Consider the following 23,089-nt stretch of genomic DNA (forward strand, 5'->3'; position numbering starts at 1 on the left):
AGAGTGTGGCGGGAGGCCAGAGATCGCATCGTGGGTTTCCCTGGGAGGTATCACGCGTGGGACGTCAACCATCAGTCCTGGCTTTACAACTCCAACTACTCCTGTGAGCTCTCCATGGTCCTGACAGGAGCTGCTTTTTTCCACAAGGTCAGACCTTTTAAAATCTTCTTATATATATATATATATATATATATTTTTTTTTTTTTTTTAATTTTAAAAACACAACTAGCCATGTGTATGTTTTTGCTGCCTCATTCATATTCACACGCTCCCCTTGTGTGTTCTTGTAGTACTACGCCTACCTGTACTCCTACGTCATGCCCCAGGCCATCAGGGACATGGTGGACGAGTACATAAACTGTGAGGACATCGCCATGAACTTCCTGGTGTCTCACATCACCCGCAAACCACCCATCAAGGTCAGTGACAGAGTGTGCAGTCCTGCTGCGCTCAGCATCAGTGAGCTTTGTATCTCCCAAAGGCCCCTGTGTATTTATATTTCTGCCCACTTAGCCCTGCCATTACTCAAACTGACATATCCAATATTCCACACAAATGATAAATCAAAACACAAGATCGAATTGGTGCGTTATGCCCGATTTTTTTCTCCTGGATTTTTTTTGATTTTTTATTGGAAGGACATTTATTACCGGAGTATATATTTATGGCTAGACGAATAATTATAGCAATCAAGCCGGGGAAGCAGTTGGAACAGAAATGTCATTGCAGCTTTCAGTTTAAGTTCTTTTTGATTTAGTGGGGTGTTAATATTCAGGGGTGTTTCAGAGGGGAATTAAGAACGGCTTTGATGGAGTGTGTTGCATGACAGCAATTCGCTGCTAGGAATAAACCTCGTGAATAATGAATTTGGGCCAAGTTTTTAATGTGGAGTCCTAAACGACGAGAGACTATATTTCTCCTTTCGTCCAAATAAGACAAATAAAACAGAAAATAAATTGCATTGCTTCATGCTTCACTGCTGCTAAATTGACAGCATTCCAACTTGGTTTTGAGAATTTCTGTAGGCTTAAGTTCTTCATTCTTTAAACAAACTTTTGGAGAATTGAGCTGTTACAAATTCAAAGTATATATCAGGGATTCAGAGGTTGACTCTCACTCTCTCTCTCTCTCTCCCTCTCTCTGTTTCTAGGTAACCTCTCGTTGGACTTTCCGTTGCCCCGGCTGCCCTCAAGCCCTTTCACACGATGACTCGCATTTCCACGAGCGCCACAAGTGCATCAACTTCTTCGTCAAGGTGTACGGCTACATGCCGCTGCTCTACACGCAGTTCCGCGTGGACTCGGTGCTATTTAAGACTCGTTTGCCGCACGATAAGACTAAGTGCTTCAAGTTCATCTAGCATCAAGCATAGCGACCCAGCAGAGACCCAGAGCCAAAAGCAGAGTGGACTTGAAGGACCGGCGGTATTTAAAGAAAACACTGCGAGCGGTGATGAAGATGGATGGATGGACTGTCAGACAAATGCACAGAAGGAAAGTTTGGGGGTTAGGATTTTGCCCTGAGTGGGAAAGACAAGTTACCCTTAAAAGCTATTGGCTGGTGGTCTGATCCACAACTCTACTGGAAGTTTGATGAGCTGAAAGGGACCACTGCCAACTAAATAAGCCTTTTCAGTGGATGTCACTTCCCCCTTTTTTTTCATGTTCTTTAATCATGCTCCATCATCAACCACTACAGATGTTATTTGCACCTCTTTACCGGCCTGCTGAGGAAAGAGGGCGGTTGTACACAGTGTACAGAAACTCTTCCAGGATAAACTCTACCTGACAACAGAACGATCGTTTAATGATTCACAGACAGACAAGCTGCGTTCAGCTGAGAGAGCCAAAGTGGCACACGGTTGCTACTGCGCTTTTTTTTCTCCGTTTTACAGTTACAAACTGTACTTCTTGTACATGTACGTGAGAGAAGCACTGATGGTGAGAAATATTTTATTGAAAAATCAGTTTTTTGTTTTTTTTTGTTTTTTAATTATGTTGTTTAATTGTGTAAATCTATGTGGGACAAACATTTTTCAGAAGCTCTGCCTGTGGGAGATCAGACACAGACTCGTTAGTCGGAGAAAAAGACAGGACCTTGACTGAAGAGTAAAACAGGTTGGCCCAATCATGTGTAGTTACGTGGTCAAGAAGGAATTCACTTCAACAGTCACCATAATGCCTCAAATTTGTCATGAAAACCAGCCACCATTGTGTCATTTTGTCATGCTTATAGGTGCCGCACTCTTTGAGTGTTTAAAAAGGCCTGTTTTTTTATGCTATAGGGTGTTTACTAATGTTTGTAAAATTGGTCGGAAATTGGAAGTAGTCATGTTTGAAATGTAATAATATCCACCAACCAATGGTTGCAATGTCCCTTACTAAAGTGCAACAAGCTGCCAAAAACAACAAAAATTAGGTTTGGATGTCTCATTGAGGTTGTAATTATGCAGAAAGTCTCCAGTCAGGTTAAATGTACTATTAGGACTCTGGTTAAAAATGTAGGTTTAATATATGGCCAATTCTGGCTTTGAAACATAAGTATTAGATAATGTCCTGCTATGATCATGTGACCCTTCTGTACAGAACATACCCACCTCAGACAGAAACGTCACTTTACAGTGTCGCCATTCTGGTTTCACTTTGTTTTTGTTGTTGTTGTTTTTTACCATCGCTTGATGAATGTTTGCCAAATAGGTACGATGTCTGCTGCTTCGCAGCGTCATTTGCAGGGTGAACAATGCAAATGCTCGCTAAAGATATGCAGTCTGGTGCATCCACTCTGCATGGTACTTTACCGGGAGTTAATCCATTGGGGCCCAACCCATCATGTATTATAATTCAAAAGTCCTATATTTGACCTTGTTGAACTTAATTCCTGTAATCCGAACAAAAGATCCACATAAGAAACAAGAAAAAATCATTTTAAGAAGATATAAAGATAATGTTAGGATATTTTTCCCAAATGAGGTTCTAACTGTGAGGATGCTTTTATGAAACAAAAACTCTCATTAAGTCCATGGTTCCTGTATATTTATTGAATATATTATTAAAAAAAAGATTTTTTTTTTAAAACTGATAATGACACATGCAATAAAATGACAGGACATTGTAGTTTATTATATTGGATTGCAAAGAGGTCTCAACCTGATTGAGCCGTCAACTTATTTCAGTGAAAACGAGCTTGTGCCACTGAATGCTTGAAGGGGGGATTTTACTGACCTGAGAGCAGCACCGAGGCAGACAAACGTGTTTTTATAATGACCAAGATGACCTAGTTGTTAGAAAGGTCGACCTGTAACTAGAATGTCATAAATTGAGCTCCTGTAACAGCTTAATGGAGACTCTTTGAAGCCAAACCCCGACATGCTCCAGGTGGCTGCTGCTGCACTCTCACCCCTCCAGTGACGTATAGAAATCTTTGAATTGACATGTGCGTTCAAGAAAGAGTCAGATACCCAATTACATTCGGGTGAAATAGCAACAGGGCTTTAAAAAAAAAAAAATCCCAAATTTAAACTTGGTGTTTCTGCAGCAGCCCAGCTCCTCAGCCCTTGCTTACATCTCAACGCTTTTATTGGAGCTCTAGGGGCCTCATAATTACCTGTCTGACTCTAAGCCTGTCCTCAGGGCACAGATTGGGTAAGCTGGTATTTTGGAAGTTAAAAACCTCCTATTCCTCCAGTCCCTGATCCCTCCCCCCTCCCCATCAACCCCCCTCTAGGATCTGTGGCACAGCTGGTTTTCCGTGGCTCAGAACAGGAACATGTTGGAAGGCCGCAGTCACTCTCTGCGAGGTGAAAGGAGTTGTGAAAAGTATGTGCTCCCGCATCAGATCCTCAACTGTGGGATAGGCTCCAGCCACCTGCAACGCTGCTTTGCGCTGTACCTGACTGATGACAGCATCAGACATACCATTGAAGGCCAGATGAATGGAAATAAAAACTCTCAACATTGTTAAAAACACTCTCTGACTCATGTCCTCATTTTTTCATCCATCAACACATTCCTTTACCTCAGAGCACTGTTAAAAAACTTAAAATCTAACAACGAAACATAACTTGATGTACACAAGTCGTAATCTTATAGCACCACATATATAAATGCTGGTTGTAACAAAGAGCGTGCCAAACTTGTGATGAAAGCACTCGAGTGGCTGTTATTCCCTTTTCTGCAATCAAAAGCAAATTGCTTATCTGGCAGGAACGCTAGACATCTGGATTTCATTACATCCTGTGAAATAATCATTTTAATGAATACGTCTCTGCTTTAAAGAAATTAGAGGCTGGGATCACATGCATGAGAACTAAAGCTAACCTAGACGAGAGAGGGCCCCGCTCTGACATCACTGGGACAAGCAGAAGTTTTAAAAAAGAAGAGTCCCACACCCCTAGTTGTCTCTTCAGCCAGAACAGAAAAGGGGAAGAGGTTTTTTTCTCTCTATTTACTGAAACATGGGTGTGGCTGTCAAGTCTTCAGTATTCATTTGAAGATTTTTTTGATTCAAAGCTTTTCTGATGGGGAGTTCAAGATTGGCTTTATTCCAGATGAAGACAGCGCAGGTATGATCAGTTTTCTCAGAGAATTTTTTTGTTTATTTTTAGTCTTTCAAATAACACACTTTTTCATTCACTTGTAATGAGAAAATATGATTTACCTTTCCTTTTTTTTTTCTTCCTGCAATTTCATTTCGCTCCCTCTAAACTCCCCTCGCGGGCCAGACGCAGCCTAGACCGGCGTCGGCACCGCCTCAGAGAAAGAGCCGGGCTTTATTGGACTGCGCAGGCTTTTGCATATTCCTCCTCAGCGGGAAGCACCGTGTTTCTACATGAATGAACATGGCTGAGTTGTCAGAAGGCTGAATGGTGAAACAGGCTCAGTCTGTATTACACAGGAAAGGAAGCTGCTCTTTGATAACAGTGGCATGCAGAGCTGTGTCCAATTCTGGAAGAGCACAAAACAGTTTGTTTTTTTTTCGCTCTGGTTTAAAGTGGCATCAGATGCATAGTGTACTGAGTTATGCAAGACCACAATTAAAAAAAAAATAAATAAAAAAAAGATAAAAGTGGTAAACCATTTGACTGATAATCAAAATCAAACAAAAAAAGGGGATAACGATGAATGGAACTTGCATAATGTCATGTGCATGTAAACAAACGGTACAAAGCATAGCTCGTAAGCATAGTTGCAGCATGTTGTAGGCCCTTTTTTTTCTTTTTTTTTTCTTTTTGTAACAGTCTTTTTCGTTGCATTCTCTCTTGTCAATGGCTATGACGCATAGAGAAATGTCTGGTATGCTGGTGGCTGCTGAAGTCCAGAGAAGCCCAGAAGAAACAGGGAGGAGTCTGCTAGTCCTGGACCGAGCTCTTTGGTCCAAGATTCAAGAGAGACGGAGAATGTTGTTTCATAATATGCAACATGGAAGTCTTTTTCACATTGTAAACAAGTTACTGTACATGCAGGTGTTGCCGTGGGCGTAATCGCTGGAAATCAAATCTAACTGTTTCCTTCTGTTCTTGCTTCAGTTGTAATTTTGTTATTTTTTTCAGTCTGCCGTTGCTTTTTTCTCTGTCAGCGCTGGAGCTGGAGCTGGAGCACCTCTACCATTAAAGTCAGTACTTCAGAGTAAAGGGTATTCATGCAGTCTCTGGCAGTGAACCCACACCTGCATCCAACACACACACACACACACACACACACACACACACACACACACACACACACACACATACATCATCTCACAAGGTGCATCCTGCTCCCTTCTAACTCTGCATGTCCATGGGAATGTAACTGTAGGTTGAGTCTCTCTAAATATTTCTCCTATGTGTCGGTGAGCGTGTGCCAGTGGCAGACCTGCTGTCCCTCCGCCTCTTTCATCTCCGTCCAATGGGTCTGCTGGTCCTCGCTGGTGCTGTTGAGGCCCAGGGAGACCCAGCCCAGCTTCTCCCTGGGCCTCATGCTGCTCCGGCGGCAGAACACCGACACCACCAGCGACACCTCGGACAGCTGGAAGAGCGCCACCTGGAACATGAACGTCTCCTTGTAGGTGGGGTTGGGCTGGCCGCGGCACACGGCCGTCTTACACTTGGACATCTCCTTCCCCTTGGAGTCCAGCATGGTCAGCTTCACATAGGTGTCTGGAGGAGGGGTGGGAGAATGGTGAGAGAGTGCCATCCAGTGGATGGATATGAGTATTGCAGTCAGTGTTGCATTCTGTGCAGCAGAGGTTTAAATAGCTGGACTCAATGCCTGTTGACTAATCAAAAAACTATTTAGACCTGCAAGGCTGAGTCAAAGCATGAGAGAAACCAGAACTCTGTCTCTCTGTCTAACCATTTGCACGCTTTGAGATATGAGCCGCTTTAGATTATTTGGTTCATTTGTGGCGTTTACTACATGACAAATGACATTTAACAGAAACAGATCTTTCCAGAATTAGAGTCCTCTTTACCCAAGATAATGCACAGCCCTCGATGTCGACAGCTTTCATTGGAAATACTTCCTACTGAAGATTTTACACTTTGATTTATATGAGTTAAATGACCAGATATTGGACTTTAATTGGAGGCGTTGTTAGGTTGGGGGGTTTTTTTTACCCTTGAACAGAGCCAGGCTAGCTGTTTCCTTCTGTTTCCACCCTTTACGCTAAGCTAATGTTTCCCAGCTGTGGCTTCATTTTTATACAGACATGAGAATGGAATCAATCTTCTAATCCAACTCTCTGTTAAACTATTCCTTTAAAGGGTTCAATGTACAATAAACTGGTCAAATAAAACCAAATCTTTTTACAAGGCTAGAAACCACAAAAAGTAAGTGAGAAAATCTGTTGTTGAAATTTGGGTGAACTTGCCCTTTAATGTCAAATTACATAAGCAAGATTTGCATCCTCTGAGGATTGTGTGCTAACAGTGTTTTCTGTCCTGAAACAGCTTCATCCAATGATCAAATTATGTGGCATTTTGGACATTAAAAAGAAGCACAAAATAAAACATAATTCAAATATTTCTAACACAGTTACACAAATCCAAAGATTACAAGGAATTTGCTGCTGTCTTACCTCTCATGATATATAGCTGTCCCCCTACGAAGTGTTTTATACAACAAAACAGACCATCTGTAGCACACAGCACGGCACACAAAGTTGGAAAGAAGACAGAGAGGAAGCAGTCAGAATTGAGCACTGAGAGACTGTGATACATACCAGGTCAGCTTTCATGGGAAACCTGACAAACTGCAACCGTTTCAGCACTACACCTTTAATCACATCAGTGATTAAAAAGGTGGTTGTGTTGCCAGGAAGCATTTAAAATAATGATGCACTATTTGTTTTTGTTACATGCTGCTGGCAGTGTTGCTCATCTGCTTTGCCAATATAAATGTCTGGTGCACCAGCAACCTTTTTTTTCTTTTTCTCACTGAGCCGAATATTAACAGCGTCACTCAACGCCTCTTTTCTGGCACAAACCCCCCCCGATAATTAAATGCTTAAACACGGCGGCTTTTTTTCTACTTACTGACAGGTTTATCAGATGCTGTGGTTTTGAAGTGGCTTCCCTGGATGACCTCAGCGGATAATCGTCCCGTGGCAGAGTTGTATATGAGACCCAGGAGGATCTCTGGTGTGGAATGGTCTTCAGTAGACCGATAGGACACGGCTCCCACGCTGCGAGACACACTTACCAGAGAGCCGCAACCCTGGAAAGATGAAACACACAAAGGGAGTTACTTAAAGAGGAGAGAATAAAGAAGCAACAGAGGGATTTTTACAGAAAATGTTAAAATCTTCCTTAGTTTAGAGTCATAGCCACAAAAAATGTTTTTTTCTTGTTCAATCCACCACTTTTTAGTGCTCCCTTGAGGTTGGCATTTTTGTTTTTAGGAAATATGTCACAACTATTGGATGAACTGTTATGAAATTGGGTTCAGATATTCCTGTTCCACACAGGAGAAACCTGAAATTACTTAATTAGCCACAAGTTGAATCAAGTTGTGGCTAATTACAAGTTGTATTTCTAAAGCAAAAATTACAAATATGTGTTGGCTCCAACTTCTCAAATGTGAGAATTTGCTGCTCGTCTTACATTATAGTAAACTTAATATTGTTGGGCTTTGGACTGTTGGTTGGACAACACAAGACATTTGAGGACTCTACTTGGATTCTAAGAAATCAATCTTTAAGTCAATAAAATAATTAGTTACAGCCCTAAATTGATTTGAAGTCACATAGAAAAGAGATAGCAGAAACAAGTCTACAGATGATATGTTCAGGGCCATTCGACATCCCATTGCTTCAGACAAAACTGTGCATAGCGTGAGATAAAAATTCACAAAGTGTTCTCACTGTAAGTTCAGAGCCGGGCTCCAGGGTGACAGGTAGAGCGATTTTGCCCTGCAGGTTGAGCTTAGTCAGGTAAAAAACCTTCTCTCCCAGGACCTTTTCTTTTTTCATCCTTCTGATGCTGTACAGGCGGAAGCGAACAGCGTAGTCCCCCAGGGCGTCCTGTTCCACCCTGGAAAACTTGAATGTTTCTGTGAAGACGGGACACGGGCCCCTCTGGACTCCCGTTTTGGCCCGTTGTTTCTTGGTAGGCAGCAGGACCAGGTGGACCTGCCATGAGATGTTGCCTGTCTGTTTGAGAGCGGGGATGTCTGTTGCCGCGGTGACCGTGACGGCTAGCCACTGCTCACCGGAGTCGTACTCGAAGGCGACGTCCAACGTGCCGTATTTGGCGAGTGGCTCTGGCTCGTAGGCTGAGGGGAGGTGAGGACCAGAACCATCCTGAACAGGGAAATATTAAGATATCACAACAATTCACATAATATCAGATATACCAATATCATAACAATAAAAAAGAATGCTATTAGCCTTCGTATTGAGTTAAACTATAACACTACAGTGCTAAGGTACAAAGATCATGCTGCAAATTGTAATCAGATTTTCATCAGGTTTTTAATATTCCAAATAGTCACGAGTGAGGTTTATTATTGAAAAATAAACAAATATAAATATATTATGTTGCTGGGAGCTGAATCAGCTTTGGTATTAAGATATCCTGCAGGTGGAAGATGTATTTTCCTTTTAAATAAATTACAACCACCAAATTGCCTCCTGTTCCCCTGTCACAAAAGGGGAACAAACAGTAACTTTCCTCTCACCTCTGGTCCCAGCACTGCGGTGCTGTCACTGGGTATGTCCTCCTCACAGCCCTTGTTGAGGTAGCTCTCAGTGTCTTGGTCCACACTGGCCTCACTGGAGCAGCGGGGGCTTTCGCAGCGCTGTGGGGATGACCCCCTCCTAACCCCCCGCTCCGAACGAGAGCGAGAGGACGCACATGCGGCCGGGCCCTCGTCCTGGTACGGAGGAGGCTGGAGCTCATTGAGGGAGGAATCCTTCTTTATCCTCTGGATGTTGTTGGCTGCTGTCATGACATTGACAAAGATGCAGAAGCAGGAATGTGATATGGAGGGAGTGCTACCGGAGACATACTGTGCTTTGCGCAGTTACACATTTGGTATGCAAAATTCAGTCTGCCATGGAGTCAAACTGACCTCAAACTGTGTCAGACCCATGAATGAGTCCATCTTTTTCTTAGCTTTTTTTTAACTATTTTTGCAATAAAATATGTACATTTTTCAAACAAGTACATTAATTTAAACCAACTTTCACCCATATGTTTCATGCCAATACATCCAAATAATTGTTTTTTTTCCATTTTCATCATTTTCTGTTCATCACAGTGAACAATACCAATGTAACCCCCTGTAAAACTACAATAAGTCACTGTTACACTTTGGTTTTAAAACTAAACAAAATAAGTGAGTGAGTTTTAGAGGTAGGCTATCGGTGGGTGAGTTTTCTTTTGGACGTGTTTATTTCTCTACTATTCTATTGTTACAGTTTGGTATTTCTACTTTTACTGAAGTAAGTGATGCGACTACTTCACTGAAAGCCAAACATGAGTACAGTGTGTGTGGACATACTCACCCTGTTCACTGGAGGCCTCACTGCTATATCCTCCCTGCTCACTGGACTGTTTGCGTTTGCTGTTCCACACTGAGGTTGAGTTCTGTTGGGCCGCAGCCACGGGGCCTCTGTCTTCTTCACTGTCTGGTAAAACTCCCTCTGGACAAAACACATAGACACTCTAGTTCACACTTTTATCTCATTCAACCATAATATGTGAAGTGCTTTAAAAAAAAAAAAAGTGAGGATCCCAAGAGTCAAGAAGCCATTGAAACCTGCACACAACACTCCAGCAAGGTGAATTTAAGGGTATGAATGTAAAGTTTCCGACAAGTGAAGAGTTTGAAAACAAGACAAGCAGAAGAAATCCAAAGAGTTGTGGTGAAAAAGAAGCAGCACGTCATCTAACCTTGGTTGCCTTTCTTTTTCTTCTTGCTCTTCTTGCCTTTATCTTTCTTTTTCTCCACATCCAACGCTTTTTCAGATTTCTTTGCGCCTTTCTCCTTCTTCTTGTCTGATTTCTTCTTTTTCCTTTTTGAGGAAGATCTGGAAAGCTCAGTCTCTTCCTCATCATCTCCCTCTCTCTCGAGGCTGTCCTTCCTCTCTTCCTCTTCTTCTTTCTCTCCCTTTTCTTTTTTCTGTTTTGATAATAATTCAGCTTCAGCACCAGGTGATTGAGGACTTTCCTCACCTTCATTACTTCTCTGCTGAGCAGTGGATGGGTCTCCACTCTCACTTGCTTTTCTGTCTTTTGAACTCATGTTGTCTGTTTTCTCTAAAACATCAGCTTGTTCTTTGGTCTCTTCCTGTCCCTCTTGGGATTCCTCTTTGTTTTTCTGATGATCGGCTTCTTTCTCCAGCTGCTTCTCCCTCTTTTCTTTTCTCCTCTGCTCTTTCTTCTCCCACAGGTCTTTTTCCTCTTTCTTCCTCTGTTCTTCCTCCGCTATCTCAGCCTCTGTCTTTTTAACTCGCCAACATCCATCCCTCCATTCCCACTCCAGCTGACTTTGATTGGACTCTGCCTCTGTTGTATCACTGGTTTGGTTGTTTTTTGAGCCTGTATTCCCCGTTTCCGAGTCTCTATTCATTTGCCACATGCTTTTATTGCTGGCTTTCCCTTCATGCACTGTGGCAGTTTGACCGGACTCCTGGCTGCTGGCGTTCTCCCCATCTTCCTCCTCATGAACCTTGTGAATAATAGTAGTGACCCCCTCAGTCAGCTGGTCACTGACAGCGTAAGTGACATCACTGACAGCATTGGCCAGGTCGTCCACACGGCTGCTGACCGTGTCCAAGAGGGAGGAAATGTTGACAGATGGAAGGTTCTGCTGGAAGCTTTTGAAGAAGGCCATCTCTCAGCCGGGGATCCCGTTACCACACCGACCACTAGATTAGCTCATCAGAGGCACTGTCACGGACATGTGGTTGTTAGCAGGGTGTGGTGCCAGTGTCACAGTGTGTGCAGAGACCAACACTTACACACCCACACACACACACACACACAAATATGGGTATGGTACGGATTATAATACATGTCTTGTAAGTGTTTTTGTATTCAGCAATATTCCCAAGTACAAATACAGGTTTAAACAAATGACCACAATTATATGCATAATATTAATATTATAAAGATTTAAAGGTGTTACATGGATCAAACAAGTGTGGTGACAGTCTATATTTTCATGGTCAGCTAATCCCAAAAATCTAACTGATACTAGACAACCATTGTCGTCCAAATCTATCAAAAATACATGAGTGACTCACACTGTTGCACTGGGTGACATGTTCTTTCATTAGCATGAATATTGGCACTGAAGTATATTTTGAGTCAAACTCATAATACACAGTGTAAAAACTCACTAGAGCACCACATAATCCACCACTGAAAATAGTCCCCAAATTAAATCACTATTTACTCCTGTTCATGCAATGTCCTTAAGACTAAGTGCCCATCTGTTTTATGCAATCACTGAAGCACTTTTTTTTTTAAAGATTGTGACCCTTTTATATTAGAGTGTCTTTTAAGATTTGTGTCTTTAGTCGGAACAAATGAGCTTGAGTTGAGTGCCACAGACAGGCTGGGGAAGTCAGAGTGCTGTTTTTGTTTTCAGTTTTTTAAAATTCCTATTGACAATAAGAAGAAAAAATAATAATAATGCCAGCCGTATCATTTAAGGCCTCAGTATACTTCAAAGAAGGTGCCTGATAATTTTACTGTCGTATGAAACAGACAATCTTATAACCACTCACTTTCCAGTTATGCAGAGGTGTGAAAGTAGGCAGTGTTTTAACTTCTCTTTGAAAATCACTTAATATATATTTATAACTACTTATATTATCATGTGTACATGCAAGCAATTTCAATTCATCAATTGATTTATTAAAGTTTTTCGCGTTAGGGTTAGATACATTGTGGAGGGAGTGGGACTCGTGTGGCCAATCAGAAAAGGTAAATATACATTTGGAGTTACACCTTTAATCATTGGACCGCACATCATTCGACCTAGTTTATTTGAAGCATACACAGGCTTTTAATCTGATGTCATCTTATGCTAATAATGTGTGGGATTTTGATACTTAGTACAGATGTACATTACAATGATGCAAATTGTCTTATCAAAGGCTGGTGGTGTATCTCCAATAATCTGATAATCTCTTTAAGCCTACAAGATAAGCATGTTTTTTTTTGTCTTTTTAGGTTGGTTTCAAAAAAGGCAGGTTATTTTTTACAGTTTCAGAATGTTATTATAAAACCTATTATCATCCAAATGTATGTAACTGCAGCCACTGTAGTAAAACTGTAAGTGTGTGTGTTGTTTTTTTTACCTGGCTGGCTGTTCTTATAGCCACTGAGATGTGACAGATCGTCAGGACTCTCCACTGACAGCTTGTTGCTGAGGTAAAGAAAAAACAGAGCCATCAACGCCATGAAAGCTGCAATGGAAGACAGGACACCCAGAAGCTCAGGAGAGACTGAGGAGAAAAACAGCGAGAAAGAAGGAGGGAAGAGGGGATGTGGGGAAAGGAAAAGGGTGGAAGACAACAGAAAAAGAGAAAGATCTAAATCAAAACACAGAAAAACATAAGTAATACTCATACTCAAAACCAAATGGCTCTATATTTGACAAAATATCTGTACAGCTATGAATGACAAGAAACTCTGATGACACCACACTAAAAACGCTATTTCTAACAGAATGCGTTTGAGGCTGTAAACAGACCTACTTTGATACCACATTTAATTTCATTATATGATAAGAATCCTATTTGGGGAACGAAACTCTTCAAATGTTGTCTCGTCAGGGGAGCGTCAGCTATTGTACTTAAAACAGTCGGTAGTTTTTCCACTTCAAAGGCATACGAGATACAATCTACAGCACTGTATGTAGGCCAACCATACTGCATGTAACCATGCAGCCCAGTGCTGCAGATGTGCTATTTTTATGAGAGCCTCAAAGGGACTGTATCTAACTGAACGAAGACTCAGTAAACTCAGCAAAACCGCATTGGGTATGCACTTAATAGGCTATAATACACACACTACAATAACTGAAGAAAAGGGGTAGTGTGCGGACAATGAAGCATGAACCATATTTCTAAAGAGCAAAGGCCTCAGAGGAAAGGGCAGCTTGTCAAACGAAGTGAACTGTAAGCGAGGTTTGGTGATGAATTTTCAGTTTCAGTACTTGAGGCACAGAATGCAGCCATGGTAGTTTTTGATCCCAGAACTATTTGTGCATATTCAAAAATTAATCCTTTAGTATTTTTATGAATGACACCAGTTTTATAGGCTTTGTTGCGTTCACATGGATGGGAAAGATTCTCGTGTCTTCAACTTGTGAGCACTCACATCATGTCAGCAGAACAGGAAGAATGGGAATTGTTCCCATAGTAACGAGTCGAGACTGTTATCGATGCTCAACATATAGTTAGTGTGTAAAATGTGTAGTAACAGATAATATGACAGTTAGGAATTTGTATATGTTGCCCACACTATGAGATTTCACACCAAAAGTAGCCTAAATTAGCCATATTTTTGGCTGTTTTTGAAGGGAAAAAAGCAGGCGTGAACACACCGTCTAAACCACTTTATTCTGATTTCAATTCTGTTTGTGCATTTGTTATAAAATCAGGATTAATTACCTTGAACTGTCAACCGTGGTGCTTTTGTAGACATTTTGTAGCCAACAGAAATTACTGAATTACAGGTCGGAGGTTGACGCAAACAGCTTTTCCCACTCGGCTGCCCGTAATTACAGTTTGGATGACATGACATGAATACACCATTAAGCGCACCACTCAGTTGTTTTCAATTATCCTTACTAATTAGACCTCTGCTCAGGTTGAAGCTGTGCGGAGCTATTATGGTAATTATGTGACATCAGGAACGTCTGGGAAATACTGTACATGTCCACACCGTCCGGTGAGGAACTTTAATCAGCTAAAACAATTAAAATCACCTCTGTGAATTTACCATGGATGCGCAGAGCCTTCAAAGAAAAATTTACTGATTTAGCATACAGAAATATCCCCTTTTTGTTATACAATTCTGGTGCTTACAGTACCCAAAATAAAACTCAAGAGATTTGGGTTTGTTATGCTAACGTAACAGCTAATGTAGCCTTGAGTCGCTTGCCTTAAAAGCAGATATTAGGAGCAGACTAAAGATGTCTGGTAACTTCACTTCATTCTAACTCCACAAACTAACTTTTTCCAAACTTAGACTTCAACTCAAACTGTTAGTCTTTAGCCCACCCTTAGGGTTAGCTTAAGGGCTAACGTTACGGGCTGTAAAATGAAAACAATGAGCTGAAGGATGCTAAAATGCTCTGTAGAGCTAAAGGGAATCGGGTGATAATTCTCCAACTACGTACGACTCTCTCACTACACACATATTATTCATTCCATTGCTAACATGAACATGTTGATTAGTGCACCTTTAAGATGTCACATGAGACCCTTTCTATGATGTGATATTTTATGATATTACCCTAACTGGTAATTTATTAATGATTTTATAATTGCCCTTTTTTCTAATTCTGTTATTTTCGCTCTTGATCTTGAAAGGAACACACTTCAAAAATATTTTTCAATCTCAGCATGCCTTTTCCAGTTACATAAAGGTTAAATCCACAAAATAAATAAATAAAACTGTGGTGCATTACAGGCAAATGTGTCTGGTGAAGCAGACACAGCCCAAATGTAATAGCATGTGGTTTGTAGCAGGTGTTCATTTCAGAAGAAACCATCACCAGCCGCCGCTTAACAATGCAATATCTCCCCGAACGAATAAATGAGATGAGGAAGGGAGAAAAATGGATGCATACTTTCTCTAACCTCCTGACAACATACTGAACTTACTATGGACAGACTTGTCTCACCATGGCAACAGGCAGAGACCACTGCAGCCTAACAACTAGTGCTGCTGTCTGCTGCAGACTGCCAAAATGATGAATGCTAAATTCCCAAGAATGGAAAAAGAAGTAGGAGAGATGTGTAGCAGCAGAAGCTTACCTAAATGAATATCCTCTTTAAAGCCAGCTGTTCCCAAAAAAACACTACCAGTACTTCTGCTGCTATAGATAGTAAATGATCTAAAAAGAGGGGAAAAACAAAGTTGTCCTGCTCTGAAGTAATCCGACATGTAATAAATCCCTTACTCTTAGTCCAGTCCAGCACTTGGTAGGGTTACGTATCAACTCTCACTGCTGACAGTTCTGTCGGTCGAGCCAGAATGACCTCTGCATTCCCGGGCACAGCAGCCGTCTGTCGAAATGAACAGCTTATGGCCCCGTGCCCTTGCGTGTGATGGCACTTCATACATGGCCCTGCTCTGTAAATGTCAATAACAGCTTAAATAATTTAGACACCTGAGGTAACTTGATCCCTCCTTCAATGTACACTGGAAAGTGGAGCGGTAGAAACCAGCCTTTGAGACGACTCACCCCTTGTAATAATTTTTATGTAATACCCATCATTCACAGGAAAATCTGATATTTCTCTTGACAGAAGAGCTGATTAAAGTGTTTTGGGGTTTTTTGCTTCTCTGTCTCTTCCTTCTCTCTTTCTCTGCCTTTATAACTCCCCTCCTCTTTCACCTTATGTCACCCTCTGTGGGTGTGCATATACATTTTGTGTGTCTGAACAGAATAAACAAGAAAAAAAATCACTGAATAAATCTGTTTTTTTATGGCATGTGAACTGAAGTTGAACTCGGGGCTCTGAACTGAGCCTCAGGACTCAATCTGTTTTTTTTTTTACTCTCTAAGGTAATTAATCCAACAAACATGAAAATGCATTCAACCATTCAATGTGAAAACTGCAAATGAATAATAACCTCGGAGAAACATATGCTAATTTATAAATGTTTCGGTCAAATAAAAACATGATTCTGTCAGGTTTCCACCTAAAAAGGACAAAGATAGAGATTAATTTCTCCATTGAGAATGATCACCCACATGTAATGGTGTATCACATTTTTTAGGTTTTTAGGCCAGTGCATACTTAACTCTGCTGTAGTTTATAGGGCAGGTTTGTTTAAAAAGTAGGTGGGCAATCTGGAAATGTTGCTTACACATGGACGTCTGATAAGAAACAAAACCTCCACGATGAATAAATCATGAACACACAGCTGCCTTCATTTGCTGAAGTGAGCTAAAACTTGATACGCCATGCATAATTTACACACAGACATTATGTTTTCTGTATCTATATAGAGAAACTTTCTATACGCCAAACATCAACAGGGATGTCATCGGGAAAAAATGCAATTGGAGTGTTTCTTCTTAATATTTGGAGATATTAATCCTTGTGCTTTTAGACTCATGAAGCGGAGAAGTAGCCAAGCACGGTGAAAACAAACAAACACTCAAAAATGTATTCTTATGCGTGGTTGTTAACATGGCCTTACTTCTTCTGGCACAGATGAGCTCATGAACACCACAGTTCCTCCCCCCTCCTGGGAAGAGAAAGAGAGATGAAAAGTTAGGAGTTATAGGTTAAAATATGATTCCATGTATTGTGGAAACATATGTTCAGCCTTCAGGTTAGCAGAGCTGGCAGATGTTCATGCCAGCATGCATGAAACTAACTCACTGCAACAAACAAAAGCACAATCAAATGGTTAATACTGAACATGAATGAGTGTGTAGAATATCAGTGAAAACAAGGTGAAGAAGACTTAAAGGACTACTTTGAATATTTTGAGAAATAACTTTGTTGCCCTGAGTTACTGCAGATGAGAAAGTTAATATTCATGTAAATATAAAGCTGGAGCCAAGAGATGGTTAACTTAGCATAAAGACTGGAAACATTGGCCTGTCTAAAGGTAACAAACTCAAGCTACATGCACCTCTATCGGTCACCAATTAACATGTTTAATTAATAGAAAAACAAAGTAAAAATAACAAGTTGTGGTTTTATTTGGGGTTTGATGTGCCAAACTATTTCTTGGTTGTTTTAATTAATGAGCTTTATTTTTGGTGCCAGGCAGATTTTTATCTTTGGACAGAGCCAAGCTACTGTAGCTGGTTCCCCCTGTTACCAAACTAAACTAACCAACGGCTGGCTCCATCTTAATATGTAACAGACAGAGGTCCGTTTCATAACAGAGATTTGTAAGTAGGTTGCAAATTATGCCAGCATCCTGCTTCACAAATGAGTGTTGATTACAAACTGCAGATAGATTTATAAGTCCTATACAGACCTCTCTCGTTAGTTAAACATGTCGATATTAACACCAGAGGAAATTATCACATGTTGCAGTACAAACGGGCCCCCAATATAAAAGCGACACCAATTTACACATCTAACTGTTGGCTAGAAAGTAGATATGTGTATTTCCCGAAAATTTCTATCTATTGCTTAAAGATACTGTTCACATTCAGAGGTAAAGCATCTTTAAATAAAGACGAATGTTGCAGTATAGGTCATCTTTAACCATCTCTATGGCAGCAATAACTGTCATTATAATTCTTTTTTTTAATATAAACATCTCTCTCTAGATGGGTCAAAACAGCTCCAAAGCACATTAATGTAATAAATGATACATATTACATGCAGTGATTATTACTTCAAGTTTTGAAATAAGACATCAGTTTGTAGTCAGGATTTTTGATACAGTGAGGTGATACAAGGCAGCTCCTGACAGAACATTTTGAAAACTATAAACTATTTTTTATTATTATTTAAAATTCCCACAATATATTTATTAACTTAAAATCGTTTCTTTAAATTATATTTCCTAACATTAAGGTCTAAATGCCTCCTTCTAAGAATAAACTGAATCCTTTATCTACTTTATTACTTATTGGCCTAATAGTAGTCAACAATTCATTATATAGACTTTGAAAATGCTGAAACCAAGTATTAAACATATAATATAAACTTTGTCCAGGTGGCTAAAACCACCAAATTCTCAGTGTCCTCATTGGTAGTCACTGCCCTGGTTGCAGGTGTCTTTTTAGTATCTGTGGCAACCTTGTTAACATGATTGCATCATCAGTTAAAGGTGTCACCCAATTATCATCAATAATGTGATCTAACTCCTTGCATTCACTTACTGTGTCAATTTATTACATGTCATTACATTATCTGGTGGTCGTTACATTACTTGGTGGTTATTACCATCAGTTTCTATAATCCCTCTGAGGCTTAAGGTAATTAGGTATAATGACACTTGTATCACTCTGACACACATTCATACACTCACAGGCTTATGCACTTACACATTATGTCTCTTGGCTCAACACTTCAGTATTAATAATTCATGTGTCTCCAGTTAAGAGCATGACGGGAGCAGATCTTTAGTTTCTGTACCGGTCTAAGAAGGAGAAATTTGGGAAAAGATGGTGGCTGAATATTTTAAACCACTACCACTTATATTGAATATTTTTCTCCTGCAGAGCTCCCCTTGTAAAATGTGATTCTCGATGGACTCGTATCGTATCATTGCCCTCACATCAAGGATTGGATGCCGGAAAGTGGTCTGAGGCGATGACTCAAAGCCAGAGCAAAGAGAAAACTCTGAGGCTGAATTGTCTTCTGTCAGACAGGCAGACAGTTGCTTTCTGGACCAATTCACTTAATGCAGGAAACTCTCTTTTGGCTATTCATGCAAAGATGAAAAGCTTGCCAAAATGCAGCAATCGGTAATACTCTGACTACTGTTTTTCTTATAATCTCAGGTAACTTTGGACAGTAGTTGAGTGTCATACAAAAAATGAAAATGTGTTGTTGTTAGGGCAGTGGATTTGGTAATGGAAAAATGATGACGACCAGATATGAAAACACTTTTGTTTTTCCTGCATGTTTGTTTGTTTTTCTTAATGTTTTTTCTGGTTTGTTTTACTTATGCTATCATTATTTTATGTGTAAAAATGTGAACACCAAAAAATACAATATATTCAAGGAAAACCAAAAATTGTTACAGTAAAACATCCCTTGTTAACGATTCAGGGGAAATTGCAGTAATGAGTATTCACAAGATATTAGGCTGCCGTCTTTATGGAAAGCATTTCGGCATGTCGCTTTAGGAAAAGCGCAGGTGTTAATAATAAAATTAATGATGGCTGCATAAATTCAATTTATCTGCCTCAGTTTCAGGGTCTTTGTGTTCTGGCTCACTGTAATGACTTACTGGAACACTTGAACAGAACAGGGGCATCGTTAAAGTTATTAGTAGGCTACCATCTGTGAGTTTCCTGCTCTGAGAAGTCAGATTGTTTGCTGAGAAAAAGGTAAATTATAAGAAGAAGCCATATAACAAATCAAAACTGTTTAGAGAAAAATGGTCTGACATGACCTGACATGAATCTTGTCTGACAGTTTCTACTTATTTAATGTTATCCTAAAAATTTAAATCTGATTATGTCCCATAAAAAAGTGCAACACTATTACAGTATGATAAGCCCTTTTAACGTTCCATACATCAACAGGAGTCACGTCTCTCTCCACAAAGCACTTACAATTAATTAAAACCTATTGAAAAAAATCTCTAATTACATTTTGACTGGTCAAAATACAAATTTAAAGGTGTTCAACTTTCACAAAGCTGAAAACAGAGTCAAAATCGGAGCAGAAGAAGCTAAGATATCCAGTGTTTTGATCCCCTTAGTATTGGTCCAGCTCCAAAAATGTTGAATCCTACAATTTCCATGGTGCAACTTGAAATCATCGTTCAGATACCTCCCCTGCCTGTTACTAAATGAAGGTTTTCAGTCAAATAGTTGAAGTCTCCAATATAATCCTTATGACATTATCAGTTATTTTCTCAGACTTTAGAAAGCTGGCATTATGTGTAAAAAAAATGAAGTGGTGGCGTGCCCCTTTAATGATGGATAACAATAAAATCACATGTTGACCCCACTCTATGAAGTGCGTAGAGCCAATAGTTGGACGGCGTTCACATTTAAGATAGACAGTATGGAGTATCTAATTAAAGACGTAGCTGTCAGCAATTCAAATGTAAGAACATGCTGCTCCAGATATTTCCACATGCATGCCAGCTACCACCAGTGCCCACCGTCAGGCCCCGCTGCTGGTGCGTCTGTATGTCTCCTCTCTCTCAGGTGTCACCATGTATCAGCCGTGTGCACGCATGACTGCACGTGACACGGTAAGGATTCTCGTCTATAACGGGACAGGGGGACAATGAATGCACGCGCTGACTCTTTCTCCAGCATCCCTCTCGGTGATGTGTTCCGGTCACTTTCACTAAAACCTTAAAGAGACACTCCTCCATCGGCATACAGGCTGCTATATTCCATATACGCACCACTCTAGCTTAGATAATACAGAATACATCAATAGCGCGAGCATTTGATTGATAAAATGACTCTGTATTCATCCGCTGACTAATGTAGTTCTTTAACTGTCGCAAAACAAAGTGGTTGCCATGTGATACGCGAGTAGAAGCGCGTGATTTTTTGGTTAAAGTGGAAAGCTACGGTATGGTCACAGGTGTGTCTCAGTCAGTTATATCGCTAATGTCTTTAACCGTGACTCGGCCACTTAAAGCACAGGGACTATCTGTGTCTCTGTCCACTTCAGCACCACTTTAGCACGCACGCATCCCATGAAGGGATCACAACACTCCCGCATCAGTGCGGCTGTCCGCGCTTCAGCATCAGCCCCGGAGCACTGCGGTACTCACGGCATGGTTCAATAGAAAAAACACTGGATAAAAGATAACAGACTCGGTGAATATAAAAATGTGAGTTTTAAACAGCGTTTTTTATTCTGTCCAGAGCAAAGTTTAACACGAGTCACTGTAGGACACCTGAGAGAGAGAGAGTACTTACCGTCTATCGCCATGATGCTCCGTCCCGGACTCTACCAACTCTGGGGGTGGGGGGTGTGATGGAGGAGGGAGGTCATTCATGTGCCGGTGGACAGTGTGTGTGTGTGTGTGTGTGTGTGTGTGTGTGTGTGTGTGTGTGTGTGTGTGTGTGTGTGTGTGTGTGTGTGTGTGTGTGTGACAGAAAAAAAGATTGTATACGCATTTGTCATTTGTGCACTACATTAGAGGCTGATGCGGCTGATCTTTAAGAACATGAAAATAAATATTTATAGGCTATAAATAATTCACAAGAGTATAATTTATTCCAACGTGGTAGTGGAGGCAACATAACAAGAAAGTCACATCTTTGTTTATCATGTCATTCCTCCCTGAATGCATTATGCAATACCGTATGCAATATAGATTTACAATAAGTTCAATGTGACATTCGTATGGATGAGATAAAGGTACACACACAGTAGGATACAAACACTGTGACAGGACTCTGACAGACTTGTGGACACTTTATGCTTTACATATTGAGTAGATTGTACAGATCTGAAGTTTTAGTGTATTTTTCCAAAGATTAAAAACTAGTTAATGGTAACAGCGTTAGGTAATTTAATTAGAAAATAAATATAACTGTAATCCTTTAAAGTTACTGAGAAAATGTGTAATTAAATTACAGTTACTAATGAAAATGTTGATGTTTACAAAGGGGGTTACATCAGACAAGTCAGACCTTTAAGATTTTGCTCAGGCTGTTTATTTCCCCATTTTTTAAATATTTAACATGTTACTAAATACATATATTACTGTCCTAATTATTTGATATCAATGTTTTTTAATATTTTGTAAATCAATCTTGACGTGGGCTTATGTGTAGCACACATGGGCTTACATGGTGTCACAGTACCAATTAAGCCCATGCCAGACTTTTGACTTTTTTCATAAAATATCTTTACTTTATTATCTAAAATCTACATGAACTAATGAATACATTTTCAAATGAGAGAGAAATTTTCCTTTATAAGAAATGATCTCCCTTTTAAATAATGTCAGTATCCATGAAAAACACCTTATCTTAGATTTCGGTGGGCTTAATGGGTACACTTACCCTAACAGCTGAAAACATTTTTTAGAAAATTAGAAAAGTAATCATAAAGTAATCAAATGTAATACTTACAATACTTTGATTAAGTAACTGAAATAGTTACATTACTTATTACATCCTCTCTGATCCAAGACTGGATTTACACCAGACCCTTAGGGGCCTCAAAGGTCCCACGTCTACTGCATGAAGGTCATATGTGGAGGTCATATTGTTATTGAGCCGTACATCACTGATTCAAAGCTCTTATAAACTATATAGCCAAACGTATGTGGACACCTGAACAACCAGAAAAAGACATGTGGATACCAGAATATTAAACACATGCACAAAGTGATTGTTGATGAATGTGTAGGCTACTCTACTGTGAAGGCTTTCCATGAGATTTCTGGATGCAGGAATTTGCTCCCATTCAACCACAATATCATAAGTGAGATTAGCAATTGATGTTGGGTAATAAGGGCTGTCTGGCTGTCACCATTCCTGTTTATCTCAAAGATGCTGGATAGGACAGAGCTCAGGGCTCAGGTAAGTTCATCCAAACACAACTCAGAAAACGTTTTTATTTTTTTTTCCTGTCTGTTTTGTGTCATATTGATAAAAATGTTGCCACGAAGTTATGTTATATAAAATAGGTGTCCAAATACTTCTGTCAATCTATCTCTCTCTCTCTCTCTCTCTCTCTCTCTCTCTCTCTCTCTCTCTCTCTCTCTCTCTCTCTCTCTCTCTCTCTCTCA

At 40.2% G+C, this 23,089-nt stretch overlaps 2 protein-coding genes across 2 annotated transcripts in view; one reads left to right on the plus strand and one right to left on the minus strand.

Annotated features, from left to right (window-relative positions):
• Positions 1 to 3,965, plus strand: part of extl3 (exostosin-like glycosyltransferase 3) — a 30,787-nt gene extending 26,822 nt beyond the window's left edge. The window contains exons 4-6 of the mRNA XM_062437580.1: positions 3 to 147; positions 291 to 419; positions 1,151 to 3,965. Coding sequence (XP_062293564.1) covers positions 3 to 147; positions 291 to 419; positions 1,151 to 1,360 — 484 coding nt within the window. The 3' untranslated portion in view covers positions 1,361 to 3,965. The remainder of the gene's footprint in view (positions 1 to 2; positions 148 to 290; positions 420 to 1,150) is intronic.
• Positions 3,966 to 5,819: 1,854 nt separating this feature from the next.
• Positions 5,820 to 11,315, minus strand: LOC133997745 (synaptotagmin-14-like). The gene is made up of 7 exons (XM_062437449.1): positions 10,373 to 11,315; positions 9,985 to 10,122; positions 9,156 to 9,415; positions 8,341 to 8,778; positions 7,514 to 7,694; positions 7,057 to 7,113; positions 5,820 to 6,136 (listed from the first exon to the last, which is right to left on the minus strand). Exons 1-7 carry the CDS (start codon positions 11,313 to 11,315, stop codon positions 5,820 to 5,822), a joined length of 2,334 nt encoding a protein of 777 aa, XP_062293433.1.
• Positions 11,316 to 23,089: the final 11,774 nt, after the last annotated feature.

This window comes from Scomber scombrus, chromosome 17 (genome assembly GCF_963691925.1).
Source record: "Scomber scombrus chromosome 17, fScoSco1.1, whole genome shotgun sequence".
Classification (NCBI taxonomy): domain Eukaryota; kingdom Metazoa; phylum Chordata; class Actinopteri; order Scombriformes; family Scombridae; genus Scomber; species Scomber scombrus.

Excerpts from the sequence above, each read along its gene's own strand:
- LOC133997745 (XM_062437449.1), bottom strand. The coding sequence starts at position 11,315 with ATGGCCTTCTTCAAAAGCTTCCAGCAGAACCTTCCATCTGTCAACATT. Across the intron at positions 10,123-10,372 it reads GAAAAAGAAAGGCAACCAAG|AGGGAGTTTTACCAGACAGT; the intron begins GTTAGATGACGT and ends TGTTTTGTCCAG. Across the intron at positions 9,416-9,984 it reads TGAGGCCTCCAGTGAACAGG|CCAACAACATCCAGAGGATA; the intron begins GTGAGTATGTCC and ends TCATGACAGCAG.